General features: G+C 51.0%; 1 protein-coding gene across 1 annotated transcript in view; it reads right to left on the reverse strand.

Annotated features, from left to right (window-relative positions):
* The window catches only part of IRS1 (insulin receptor substrate 1), a 49,015-nt gene extending 36,604 nt beyond the window's left edge, over nt 1-12,411 (reverse strand). Inside the window, exon 1 of the mRNA XM_071437525.1 lies at nt 7,632-12,411. Within this exon, the coding sequence (XP_071293626.1) occupies nt 7,655-11,188 (3,534 nt within the window). The 5' untranslated portion in view covers nt 11,189-12,411 and the 3' untranslated portion in view covers nt 7,632-7,654. The remainder of the gene's footprint in view (nt 1-7,631) is intronic.
* Nucleotides 12,412-14,202: the final 1,791 nt, after the last annotated feature.

Consider the following 14,202-nt stretch of genomic DNA (forward strand, 5'->3'; position numbering starts at 1 on the left):
ACAAAATGTACACAGGTAAATCTTCTATGATAGACCATGGAACAGTGCATTTCACCTTCCAGCTCAGGTGGCTGAACCCAGGTCTTCCAACTAGACTCCCAAATTATTACAAGCACTTGAACACACACAAACTTCCACTGTCTCATCTACCTGATCAAAAATTACTCTGAAGAAATTACACTTCACAATTACCCAAGGTTAAATCTCTAATAATAGTCTTCAGAGAACATGACCTAGATATGTCAAGCATGATCAGAGAGACATATATCAAGACATCCTTTAGTTAGTTAAGAGTGCCAGGCTTATTTAAATCTCCTTTATCTGTTCACACCTTGGCTTTTGTTAAATTTCACATCATTTCTGTAAGCAGAGAGTAAAGCTGTTAAACTTGTGAATCTTTTTTTTTTCAAGTTACCAATGGCTCTCCTTCACTCTCTCTATTTCATGTAGTCAAAATAATAACCACCACTTATCAAAGCCCCAGAATTATGTAAAAATAGAATAATGCTACTCACTTTTATGAACAGGTACTGTAACACATCAGATCATGTACAGATGACCAAAAGCCAGCTTTTACCATTCTGACAAGTTCAGAATCAGACACATTAGTCAGTATTAATATATTTGTGTGGCAGCTCTTACCACAAAATGAAAACCACATCTGCTCTAAAAAGCCACAACAACTTTGTCATTTGACGTTTTCTTTTACAATGTATTATTTAAATTTTAAAAAGTAAGAGAATCTATACTTACTAATCCATATGACAAATTATTAAACTAATGAACCCAAATCAAATTTATAACTGTCCAAGTAGTAGAGTGTAAAGAAGAAAATGCTGCAGTTAAAAAAACCTGTGTGAATATAGTCCTCCTTCTATTGTATGTATTTTATAAAATCAAGGAGTTTTAATGTTAAAATTCACTCATACTTACTTATCTTGTACTTAATTCAGATTTGTATCTGTGGTTTACTGCTGTGGTCATGACAGGGATATTACAAGACAATTCAGGAAAGGAGAGCTGGAGGTAAATTCTGCTTGCCTTACTAAGCAAATCATCCTGTTAAGGTCAGCAGAATATCCAAATACTAAAAAAAAAATAAAATCCAATAACAAATAAGGACTACATGTGCTTCCTAAGCAGAGCGTTCATCCCTGTAATAAAGATCCAAAAAAATACAGAAGGAAAAACACCTTCAGAAAACTGCAGTACCATGCAAAATGAGCACCTCTAAAACAAACTCTTTGTGTATATCCAGGCTCTCCACATTTCTCTATACTCATCCTCAAACTTTCAAATATCACCATCCCAGTTTCCCTCAGATCACAAACACCTTGCAATTCTCTCTATCTACATCATCCTGCCATAGTTTGTGCATCCCCCAGCAATTTCTTTCTCATTTCCACCTCCTTCCCATACCAGTTTCTGTAAGTGCTCCCCAGCCTTCAGCTCAGGTTCCCCATTATCTCATGTCAGCAGCCCCCAGTCTCTCCTGGTCACAGCACAGGTCCCATGAACAACCTTCCCCTCCTTTTTCCTCTCGTCTTTAAGAGTATTTCATAACTCTGTCAATCAAACACAATAATTAGTTTTCATTGAAACTTGGCACAGAAGTTAAACCTAAAGTCAAATTAGTTATGGAAAATAATATCTATTTCTCTTCCATATTATTGGACACCAAAATTATTTTTAAAGCTTATGTGACTTTACTCATGTAATAATCAGTACTGAACAGATTAATTTTCAGAGCTTCAAGAAACTGGAAAAAAACCCCTCACTTTCTTTACAAACAAGCTATTATATACTTACTTATTCAAAAGAGTATTCAAGTAAATTTACTTTCAGTACTTGCACTCATGTATTTAGAAAGTCATGAAAACTGTACAGTCCTAATGAATATAAAATTTCAGCTATCATAAAGTAGTCCTTTAACAATGCACCATACTGAAGATATTGGTCAAATTACATTCCCATTCCCAGCTGCTTGCTGCATTTTATTAACAAGCTGTAATTCTCTATTTACAAGTGTTATCTAAGGAAATTTATGATCTCCCTACAGCTGCTATTAAAAATCAGCATCATCCTCACCCTGCAATGTCCTGTTTCATTTTCAAACTTAAACCACATTCAAAAACCAGCTTAAACATTAACTAAATGTGAAAACCATGTGCTAAAGATGTCCAGGTAGTACCTCATAATCATATGAATTTGTTTATAAATCATTCTGTTTCAGTTTTTAAGCCAGGAAAACAAAAGAGAAACACCTAAAGACATTAATTATAAGCCTGTGGTCTTGTTAAACAGGAGAACTGCAAATATGCAAGTATGTGGAGACACAGGCTCAATTTTGGCAAATAATTAGGTGTGGGGAAAAACTGGTGTGTGCATACGGTAAGAAATGCACTGTTTTGTCTACAGTAATACCCACAAAGCATGAAAAACTTTCATAACATGCTGGTATTTACCTTGGTGCTGACTCAAAACTACAGAAACTTCTGTTCTTCAGTTCGGGAAACAACGCGCCCCTAGAAACTTAAATTAACTGTACAAGTCTTGTTTTGGCACCCTTGTGGGTCTCTGCCAACCCAGGATATCCCATGATTTTATGAATTGCTGTTGTTCCACCTTAAGTTTTTTAACTTGAGAAAAAGAACACAACTATTGAAAACTGTGAAGGAAATAAATTAAAAAAGCAAGCCGTCTCCTGAAAAAAAAAACCCAAATAGGCATATAGAACAAGAATGACATGAGTAATTTTCTGTTTACCATCATGTGTATTTTCATGAGAACCACACAAAAGTTTAGTTCTACCCTTAGAAGTTTTTTGCTTTAACTGGATACAGGCAAAAGGTCTAACAACCCTATAGATGCCCTTGTGCTGAATTCCCATTGTACTGTTTTTCCTTTTCTTACATCACCAAAAAACCCCAAACCACCCATGCAGTGGGTGAAACAGTCAGCATCAAAGCTAGAGTGAGCCAAGTTACCACTTGCTTACACTACACATATTCTATTCCATGTTATTAGCACTTACATTCAGGAGCTCTCAGAGTCATCAACAAAATGGAAATGAAGCTTTGAAGCTTTGGAGATCAAAGCAAGATACCTGAATTCATTCTACTGTCCTGCTACTGCATTTCCTGTTTCTCCAGAGCCAACATCTAATGGTTTCCTTTTTGGAATATTTTTTGACTGTATACTCAGAACACAAGTTGTCAGCAGTTCATCTTCAAAACCCCTGCTCATTTGAGGAGCCTTCTCACAGCAACCCCAAAAGCAGGATCCACAGCATATCCACAACATCTGCTCACCTGCTGTCTTGGGTTTGTGTGCAGGGTTTTGCAGTGGGGGGTACAGAGGTGGTTCCTCAGGGAAGCTGCCCCCAAGGGTGACAGAGCCATTGCCAGTCACCTCCAAGATGCACCTGGCCAAGGCCAAGCAGTGCCACTGACAGTGGCAGTACCTCTGGGATCATGTATTTAGGAACAGGAAAAAACTGCACAACTGCAGCCAGAGAGAGGAGTGAGGATATCTGAGACCACTGTGGATACAGGAAACTACTCTGCAGAGGAAGTAGCAGCAGAACATGCCGTTAACTGGTTAAAATCCCCATTTTCATACCCTGTGCTGCTGTGGGGAAGAGGCAGAGAAATGGGGAGTAAAGCTAAGCCCAGAAAGAAAGGATGGGTGGGGGACAAGTGTTTTAAGATTTAGTTTTTATTTCCTATTATCCTACTCTGATTTGATTGGTAAAAAATGAAACTAATTTGCCCAAGTTGAGTCTGTTTTGCCGACAGTAACTGAGGAGTGATCTCTCCCTGCCCTTATCTCAACTCATGAGCCTTTTGTTCTATCTTTTTCTCCCTCATCTAGCTGAGGAGGAGAGTGATAGAGTGGCTCTGGTGGGCACTTGGTGCCTAGCCAGGACCAGCCCACCACATCTGTGCATGCAAAACTCCAAGCAGGAGGAAAACGCCTTCGGGCTACGCTGCTCCCTCCCCTCAATTTTTCCATGTCATGGGCTGGTGTTTCCCAGCACAACTTGGCAACTGCAGCAACAGAGCCTTCCAGCTACAGCATAAAAGGCCACTCATCAGAGGATCCAAGAGTCACCAGCTAGGCTAGACACACACAACAGTACCCAGTTCTCTAAAGCAGAGGTAAAGGTTTGGACAGGAGAGCATACAGAACTGCACTGAAACTACAGCACTTCTAACAGGAAAAAAGAAGAGAGCTAGGGCAGGGCCAGCTGCTGGGAAACAGCCAAGAATATGTGACAGGGAAGGCAATGGGATTGGAGAGTGCAGAGGAATTCTGTGAGTTAGAGAGAAATGTTTTTCAATGAAATTTGGGAGACAACATGATTATTTCAGCCAGGATCCTAATGTTAAAAGAAATAATTACACTTGAAAGAGACTAAAAATACTTCAGAATCTCATGCCTGAACAACTTGGAGGCAGCTGGCAGAAAAAGACAGGGGAGCAGGGAAAAGGACAGGAGTCAGGTAGTTTGCACCAAAGCAGCAACAGACATTTTACTGTTAGGAGATGAACAGCCAACATTTGGGGTCATTGTCTTGTAGATGGCAACAGAAAATTCCAGAACGGAAAAAACAAGCACTATCCAGATAGTTTTGGCATTTGGGATGGGGTGGAAGATTGTTCTATGGAGAGAAAAAGGAAACCAACATGTACAGTCCCCTTGCAACTTCTGAGATTAAAAGTGTAAATAATAACCCATGAAAGAGAGGGAGAATAAAGAGAAAGAGTAACTAAGAGTACTTAGTACAGCCTTCCCCAGCCCTTGCTCTGAAACCTGCAGCTTCACCTTTCCCTTCCCAGCTCCAGATGTTTTCTCCTCTCTACTGTACCTGCAAACACACCAAGTAGCTTTTCCTTCATCTTTCACTTGCTCAGACACCAACGGGAGAAACCACAACCACAACCTCCCTGCTGTCAGCTGCAGCCTGAACAGCCTCAGCCGCCACCAGGAGCACAGGAGAAGCTGGCCAAGGAGGCACAGCCTGCTCTGCTGCTCACTGGGAAAGGCGGGCAAAGCTTTGGGGAACTGTGGAGCTTTCAGGTGAATGGTTCAGCTGAAGGTGCTCAACAACTTTTTCAGGCATGTGCAATCAGTCCCATAAATCATTCAGCTCCAGGCAGGTTTTCTTAGGAATGGCATAAGGTACAACCCACACAGTACAAGTATCCTGCCAAACCTAAGTTTTACCTCCAAAGCAGAAAAGGTACAAGCACATGTCAAAAAATCACTGTAAAAATGGTTTAGTATGAACAAAACATTGTTAGGTTTCTTTTCTTAGCACACTCAAGAGATGAGCTAGTCAGGCTGAATTTTACAAGAGCAGTTTCAGTTGATAGCAAGAAATCTAACCTGGGAAACAAGAGTCCCAACAGTTAATGTCTGAGAAGGCTACAAGCAACCAAAAAAGCTTTATAGTGGGAAGGGAGAAGAGCCATGGCTCAAACTCCACATATAATTACAAACTGATTCTTCCCTTGCCTCCCAGAAGTAGTTGTGCCTCCTCAATCCAATCCAAATTTTGGGAAATACGAACCAACTTCAAATAAGAATTACTCTATTACACTCTATTTTACACAGTCCTGCCCTTAAAAGCATCTGCATAGTATTTTTCAGTGAGTTCTTATATCAGGTCTTCCACATCCTAATCGTTCACTGAACAGCATAATCACAGCAGGTATCTACCTAACACCACCATGGAGAGCATTGCCACAGCTTTTAGGTAAAGGTGACACATAGCTCAATTAAACAGGTTATCCACAGCAAAAGGAAAGCAGCGCATTTGGAAAAAAATGTGTAAGCACTTAGGACACTGCTCCCTGCCAGACCTGCCTTCTCATACCCTTCATATATTCTTTACTTACCCACACACTGACCAAGGATCTTCTCTCACACTTATTCTCCCCTGCACAGGTGGGAGGGAGCAGTGATGCTCCCAGCAAAGTGACTGAACTACAGAACATGTTGCATCCTCCGGCAGAAGTCCCCTCCTGAAGAATTCACAACACCAATGCTGTCCTAAGCAGATATGGATTCCCAGAGTAACAAGAGCCACCTGCAAAAACAGGGCTCTTGCAAACACATGCCAGAACTGAGAAAAGGTGTGGCTGTGTAAATTTGTGTACATTTAGTCACAAATAATGTATGGTGACACTCAGCACAGTCCTGTCAGCCACAAAAGTTACCATTTCCTACCAGTTACCACTTGAACCAGACCGGCAATATTTGCACCGATCCTAAGTCCCACCTCGAACTTTCAAATTAACCTAATATTCATAGATCATATAAGACAAAGACTTAATATTGCTTTGCTCTAATGGGCAACAGCAGCAATGCCAAGCAGCAAATGTGAAGAGAATGTTTTGCTTTTTTTCAGGTTATAAGGATGCAAAACACCTAAACATGAAAAACATATGATTCCAGACATCACACCAACACCAGCTCTCAATGTTCCCTTCAGTACAGCCAACAGGTGACACAAATACTGAGATGCTGTAAACAGTGGTATGAGATTCACCCCCTAATGTCTCCCATATAGTCATAGTAACTGCTTTAACTCTGTGATTGCTGCTGCTCAGGTATGTAGGAAACTGTTAAAACTGAGTGACAAAATTTACTAGATAACTATGTGCCTGTACTCTCCTGCACCAAAACAAAGCACTCTTCACCTTTCATAAAAGGACACAGGTGTGCTGTACTTTATCAGCTCTTAACAAGATACATTGTTCTGTGCTGCATGAAGTTCCCACTCAACAGAAACATCACACTGCTTCCAACAAGGCCCCTACTCATCTTACATGTCTGTAATCAACGTGCAACAGCCTGGCAGAAGTTTTTCCCGAATTAAAAATTAAAAGCTTCAGGAAGAAGCAGAACACATTAGTTAATGCTAAAAACACAGTTCATAGGGCTCACTTCTTGTGCTGTTTGTAACACTGGCAGGTGAGGGACAGCCACACAGAAGACATCAATCGAAACACAAATGATAGATACAATGCTCTAAAGGCTTTGAAGTTTCCAAACTCACAGCTCCTCCAACAAAGCTGAATTAACACTGGTCACAGCCCTGTGAGGTAGATGCCCTTAGCCATGCACGCGTTAGCAGGGTTCACTGCTCTACTCTTGGCCACAATCACTGACCAAACCAGGATTACACTGGGAGTTTCCTGCTTCCAGCCCAATACTAGAAGCGACTCGCTTTCACACCCCTCTCCCACACACTTTTGAAGCACTGCTAATTTCGGAAAGTAAAAAAACGTGGCAACACAGTAAGCAGAGTATTGTATCCCCGGCTGAACAGGAGCGTCCAAAGCTGCTTTGGAAGCATTCCCCAGCCCGTGCAGGTGCCGGCCAGCGGCGGGACACCCGCAGGGATGCTGCACTCCGGGACACTTCTGCCACTAAAACATGCGGCAGTGAGGCCAAAAGGCTCAGTGAAACCAACTCGACCCCTGGCTGCCCCGGGGGACGATGACGCCCGCCCCAGCTGGCGGGAAGGCACCGCTACAAGCAGCCCCGACCCTCGCCCCCTCCCCGCGGTCGTTCCACTCCCCGAGCGGAGCCGCGCCCCGTCCCGCCCCGTCCCGGCTCACCTTCCCCGGCGGGCGCCCGGCTCCTACATCTCCTCCCGCTTCTGGAAGCTGATGCTGGCGTACGCGCTCAGATCCTCGCCACAGTGGCCACTCCCGCGCTGCTGGCCCGGGGGCTTCGGCGGCAGCGGCTGCTTCGCCTCGGCGGGGCCGTGTGGGTGGTGGTGGCGGCGGTGGCCGCAGTCCCTCACCAAGTCCAGGTCGATGTAGTTGAGCCCGTTCTCCAGGGCGGGGGAGACCCCCGGGTCCCGGCGGGCGGCCGCCTCCCCCGCGCCGGGCCGCAGCCACACGTTCTCGAAGGAGGCCGAGCTGTGCCGCTTCACCTCCTCGGCGCCCCCCGCGCTGCCGCACGGGAAGGGTGCCCCGAGCCCGCCCGCCGCTCCGCGGGCTGCGCTCGGCGTGGAGGAGAAGGTCTCGGAGCTGTGCCTCCGCCGGCCGCCCTGCGGGTCGGCGCGGATCACCTTGGCGCTCTGGTTGCGGCCGGGGCTGAGGCTGACGCGGGTGAAGGCGCTGCCCGCGCCCAAGCCCCCCAGCAGGGAGGAGGAGCGCGGCGGCGCCGCCGACAGCTCGGCCGGCGGCCGCCGCAGCTCCGGGGACGCAGCGGTGGCGGCCGCCGGCGGGGGCTTTTCGGGGCCGGCGCGGCCCCCCCGCACCTCGGCGTAGCTGATCGGGCGGGCGGGCGAGCCGGGGGACGGGCTGTCCGCGTAGTCCGAGCAGGAGCCCCCGCCGGCCGCGGCGCCCCCCCGCTGCATCGCCACGTAGTCCCGGCCGAGCCGGGCCGCCCGCGCGGTGGCGAATCCGGGCGGGCAGGGGGCCCGCGGCGGGCCCGGCTCCATGTTCATGTACTCCTCGGCGGCCTCGCTGCCCGGCGGCGGCAGGACCATGCTCAGGGCAGCCGAGGGGAAGGGCGGCTTCTCGCCGGCGATGAACTCGATGTTCACGTACTCGCCGGGGCTCTTGGGCTCCGGGGGCAGCAGCACCGGGGGCTGCTCCCGGGCCCGCGGCAGGGTGCTGGCCTTAGGGCCACCCAGCGACAGCCGCGTGGGTCGCGCCAGGCGGCCCTTGGTCTGCACGGCTGTGTCCACCTTGCGCGGGGGCTGCGCTTGAGGCGGGGGGCCGCCCTCGGGGCCGCCGCCGCCGCCCAGGCTGTCGCTGCTGGTGGAGGAGGACGAGTCCTCGGCCGCGTAAAGGAGGCGGCTGGAGCCGAGCGCGATGCGGGGCTGAGGGCTGCCCTCCTCGGCTGTCCCCGCCGGCCTGCTGCCGCCCCGCCGGTGCACGTGCTTGAAGGAGCGTGGCAGCGAGAAGTAGGAGTAGATGGGCTTGTGGTGCGCTACGGTGGCCGCCTCCTCGACCCCCGGCTGCCCCGCAGCCCCGAAGTAGCAGTCGGGCGGAGTGCTGGTGGTGGAGCCGCTGGCTGGGGACATGTTGATATAGTCGCTGCCGCCGCAGGGGAGCTTCCCTTCGTTGCTCTCCACTGAGAGTTTTGGGTGGTGGCCGGCACCATTTGTCCAGATCTTACCGTAGCCCGCAGAACTGCTGTCGGGGGAGTAGCTGCCACTGGGGGACATCATCATGTAGCCATTAGAGTCCACTGTGGCTGGAGGGTGGCGGCCACCCCTGCCAGGGTTGATGATCTGCTGCGGAGCCGACACACTCTTGGGACTCATGGGCATATAGTCACCACCCTTGGGGGGCCCCCCACCACTGGGCACAGGGGCTACACCGGGCGACATGGGCATGTAGCCATCATCCGTGTGTGGGGCAGAGTTGGTCCGATGATGGCCACTGTCCATGTGATGCATCTCCAGGCACTCCTCTGGGTAGGAGTGAGTGGGCACAAAGGCTGAGTGGCGGTAGGAGGGCAGCCTGCTGCTGCCACAGGGGTAAGAAGGCAGCATCTCCGTGTACTCCTCAATGGAGGCCACTGAAGACTGTGAGGGTGTTTTCTGGTGGGAGATGGTGGGCGAAGTGCCTGCAGAGTGAGTCCGCTTTCTGAATGCCTTCTCCAAGTCAGCAACCTCCTCACTACCACCTCGAGGACAGCAGGGTGTACTAGGATAGCGGGGCTGCTGCTGAGGGTGGCAGGTGCGTGGGATGAAATGGCCATTGGGTGCTGCCAGGCTGCAGCAAGAAGAGGTGGCCTTCCCTCCCATGCAGATGTAGTTGAGGTCTTCATCACCCCGGGCAGGGGGGGTGTGTCCCAATGAATCAGGGGTTACACTGCGAAAAGAGCTGCGAAAGTCACACGGGCTCGAACCATACTCATCAGAAGAAATAAATCCACCATCACTAGGAGAGCCAGAAACTGAAGCACTAGACCTTCGTGGGAACAGGCAGTCTGAGGTGGAGCCGTGGCCACTAGTGCTGCTGGATGACAGGCTGACTGGACTGGTGGCTGAAGGAGAGCAGCGTGAGGAAGGCATTGGGATGGACCGGCTGTGGTTGAGTGGAGGATGGAGCCTGGAGTTGCCACGGTGTCTGTGTGAGTGAGTCCGGTTAGCACTGGGACTAACTGGGCTGCCATCCACAGAGGCAGGTCTTGACATTGTGCCTTCCCCATCACTCGATGCTCGAACCCGGAAAGAGCTGGGTTTGCCACCTGTACCTCCACCACCGGCAGGAGAAGTGGCCGTGACACTCTCAGTCCTGGACCGCCGACTGAGCCCCACTTGGCTCGGTGGAGGGTTGTTCACATGGTGCCTGCGAAGGGGGACAGAGATCGGGTTGGAACAGTTTGAGGAGGACTGGCTCTTGCTACGGGGCCGGAATTCCTCACTCATGGCTCGCATGGCCTCCAGGATAGTTTCATGCATGTTCTGTGCCACCACTGAGTCATCCACTTGCATCCAGAACTCACCAGGTCCGGTGACAGCTGAGCGTCCCACCTCAATGAAGAAGAAGTTCTCAGAGTGACCACAGCGGCGGATATTGAGCAGCTGCAGTACCACAGCAGCCGCATCTGAATTCAGCTTTACAAAGCTGATGGTCTTGTTAGTCAGGCACAGGCGGTAGATGCCAATCAGGTTCTTTGTCTGGCCTAGGCCCTTAGGCTTCAGAATTACTTGCCAAACTTCCTTAAAAGCTGGACCAGGGGCTACCTCACCATAGCTGTCCTCACCTGCTTCCCCCAGTCCTGTGCTGCTGCCTCCAAAAGTGACATCGCTGTGGTGGTGGTGGTGATGGTGATGGAGGTGATGGTGGCCCTTGGCCCTGTTGTGCAACTGCAGCAGTGCTTGGTACCAGCTCTCTTGCTCAGGTTCACTGTCAGCTGCAATGGCAAAGTGCTCGTCCTTGGTGTAGAGGGCCACCAGGTGCTTGTTCTTGGAGTCAGCCCGTTTGTTGATGTTGAAGCAGCTTTCTAGTGGGATGGAGCGCTTGGGGGCCCCTGACTTGTGTCTCCATTTCTTCTCATTCTCGTAATACTCCAGCCGGGCGGGTCCAGACTCACTGGCTGCCCTCAGCACGAAAAATCGTTTATGCATGCTCTTGGGTTTGCGCAAGTAACCCACCTTTCTGACATCTGAGAAGAAGCCCTCGTTATTATCCGTGGGGCTGGCCATGATGAGAGGTGGTGGAGTTGTTACTGCAGCTCGCAGTCTGCAAGACCCCAAAACAGCCAAGCCAGCCAGGAAAGGCAACCACCTAAAATAAAATTCATGCAACAACAATTAAAAAAAAAAAGGGGAAAGAAAAAAAAGAAAAAAGGCAAAATAGCTCAGGATCCTCTTTTGAGAACGGGACGGGGGAGGGACAGAAGCAGGGTGAGAGCAGCTGTTCAGTGGCAGAGGCAGCTTCCAGCACCAAATCAGAGTTTGTGTTGCTGTTTATGCCCAAATCGCGTTTAGACGCGTCAACTCGTCCTTAAAAAGTCCAGTCCCGATCAGTCCAGACGAAAGTCTCGTCCCAAAATGAGCAGCCGGGAATGAAAAACGCATCTTCCCTTGCAGGGGTCGGGCTCCGGCGGTAACGGGGCGCGGGTCCCTTTCCTCCGCTCCCTGCACCCCTTCCCCGGCTCCAAGTTTGCCTCCGCGAGCAGCGATCTCTGTTGCAGATTAAATATCCTCTCGGGGGCGGAGATTGTTTTGCAAAGTCCGGGGTTTGCACCCAAAAATACACGCTGCTCTCCCCTCTCTCGCTCTCCTCTCAAAAAAGAGAAAATTAAAAGAAAAATGCCGCCCACAATACAACCCCCCTTCCCCAAATATCAGCGCCGAGGCTGCTGCTCCCGCTCGTGCGTGCGGAGGAGGCTGGCGACCCCATTCAGTCCCATCTCGTTAGGCAGAGAAAGTGCCATTTCCACACGCGGCGCAGCCCGGCAGCGGCGGGAGGGGAGGCAAGCCCGAGTGCCGAAGGAACATCCTCTCTTCCTCCTCCTCTTCATTCCAGTCGGCAGCGCCTCAGCGGCCGGCGGCGCGGCCCCCTCCCGTGCCCCAGCCCGCCGGGGGAGCGGGCACCGCCGCGGCGGCTCCTTCTCCGCCGGCTTCTCCTCGGAGTTCCCCGGCGCCCCGCACCAAAACAGGCGGCGGGGGCCGCGCTCGGCAGTCCAGCCCCCTCCGCCCGCCGCCGCGGCTCAGGCTCACTCCAAGGAGAACAACACGTGACGGCGCCAGTGCGTGGACCATCCCCGGAGCCGCCGCCGGGCTCCCGGCCAGCGCCGCCGCTCCGCCCTCCGCCCTGCCCTCATTCAGCGCGGCCGCGGGGCCGCCGCCGCCGCGCCCCCATTGGTGCCGCCGCCCGTCCGTCACGGCTGCGGCGGCGCCCGGCCGGGCTGGGGCGCGGCGCGTAGTAAAGAGGCGTAGACGCTATTCAGCGCCGTGTTTTTTATGCCCGCCGTCGGCGGCCTCTGCAGTGTGGCGGCTCCTGGGCCCGGCCGGGCGGGGAGATGCTCCCGCCTACCCGCAGCCCTTGCCGCCGGCCTCGTGGGGAGGGGAGGGGAGCGGAGCGGGGGCGCTGTGGCTGCGGCCGTGGGGCCGCGCCCGCCTCGCCCGGGGCTCGTTCCGCTCCTCGGGCTCAGACGCGGCCCCGGCGCTGCCAGCGCGGCCGGTCCCCAGCAGGGGCCTGGCGGGAGGGAGGACTCGGCACGGCGCTGCCTCCATGGCGGGCGAGGCCGGGCCCCAGCAGCGCTCCCGGCACCGGCTGTGCAGCGGGTCCCTTGTCTGCTCACGTCGCTCCGTGCTAAATGAAACCGAGCGTGCAGCGGCAGCGGCCGTGCCGGGGCTGGACGTGCCGCGCCCGCAACTCTGCCCCGGGCCCCGGGAACAAGTGCGGGAGCGCTGCGGCCGCATCCGCTGCTCAATGCTGCCCTCTGCGGGACAGCGCCCGGCCGGCTTGCGGGCTGTGCCTTCGGCGGGCGGGCTGGGGCTCTGGGGTACCTTTGGTGTCCCCTGGTGCCACTTAGGATGGATCATCCTGGACTGCCTGGGAGGGAAGCGGGGCTCTAATCGCCCTGAGCTGGCACTGCCCTACCCCAGCAGACTGATTGCAGCTGGTCAGAGGTGAAAGCAACACAGCAGTGCTCTCATCTACTCTTCAGTTTAAAATTAAATACAAAAGTATACTCTCGTTTGGATTTGTGTAGGTCCAAACACGGGATAAATAAGTTGGAGGTTTTTCTAATGCATCTGCACTACAAAGTTTGCTGCTGCACTGATGGTGGCTGTACAATTATTTGAGAGGAGCAGTTGCTTGGTCAAAAGGTGAAAAATCCCCCTGAAACAGCTGAAACACATGGAAAACTCAGAAAGGACAATAGGCAGCAGCACAAACCCCCCTTGCATATCATCCTGTAGAAAACACCATAAAGCACAGAATCGTTTAAGGGTTTTTGCCAAACACAAAATGACAATTTCTAATGCAAGAGCAGAGTCTAGCTGGTGAGGAGCGAGAAAAAAAGACAATCCATGCTGTAACAATAACCTATATCACCTCATTCTTTCTTCCACACCGTAGCTCATCATGACAAACCCAGATATTTGTATTGAAAATAAATCTGTTACACATACCTGGAGATAAAGATTAGTACAAACCAAGTGTATTTCTATCCTCCAACAAGTGGGACAAGAAATTGCTCCCCCAGCCCACACCATGGAGCTGTGGGATAGAATTGCAGCCCCAAGGCATATTAAGATCAGCTATCGTGGCTGTCATTAATGACAAGGTATGTGGGTGAGAAAAGGGCACCATCCCCATACATCCACAGCTAAAAGGTCCTGTGGCAGGAGGACAGCTCCTAAACCTCCTCTTCCTGTCCCTTCACAAGCATGGGAATGCATGCTTGTGCACAGAATATATGTGCTACTTTTTTAATTAAAAAATTTGCACATAGTAAGTAAGGTCATTAATATTAAATAATACATTTTATTTGCTCTGCCCCATTCTTTCTCTTGGCAGGTGTTCCACTGATGTGCACACGTAAGTGGAATGATCTCCTCATGGAGAAAAACTACCACCTGACTTGCATTGTGTCACATCAGGGAAGATGGATTTGAGAGTAAAAGCAGGAGACAGTCCTATAATCATAGAATTTCTTGAGTTGGAAGATACTCATACAGATGATCAAGGCCAAGGCCCTGCT

Source organism: Agelaius tricolor, unplaced genomic scaffold, assembly GCF_023055355.1.
Source record: "Agelaius tricolor isolate 1412-34295 unplaced genomic scaffold, bAgeTri1.0.p SCAF_12, whole genome shotgun sequence".
NCBI lineage: Eukaryota > Metazoa > Chordata > Aves > Passeriformes > Icteridae > Agelaius > Agelaius tricolor.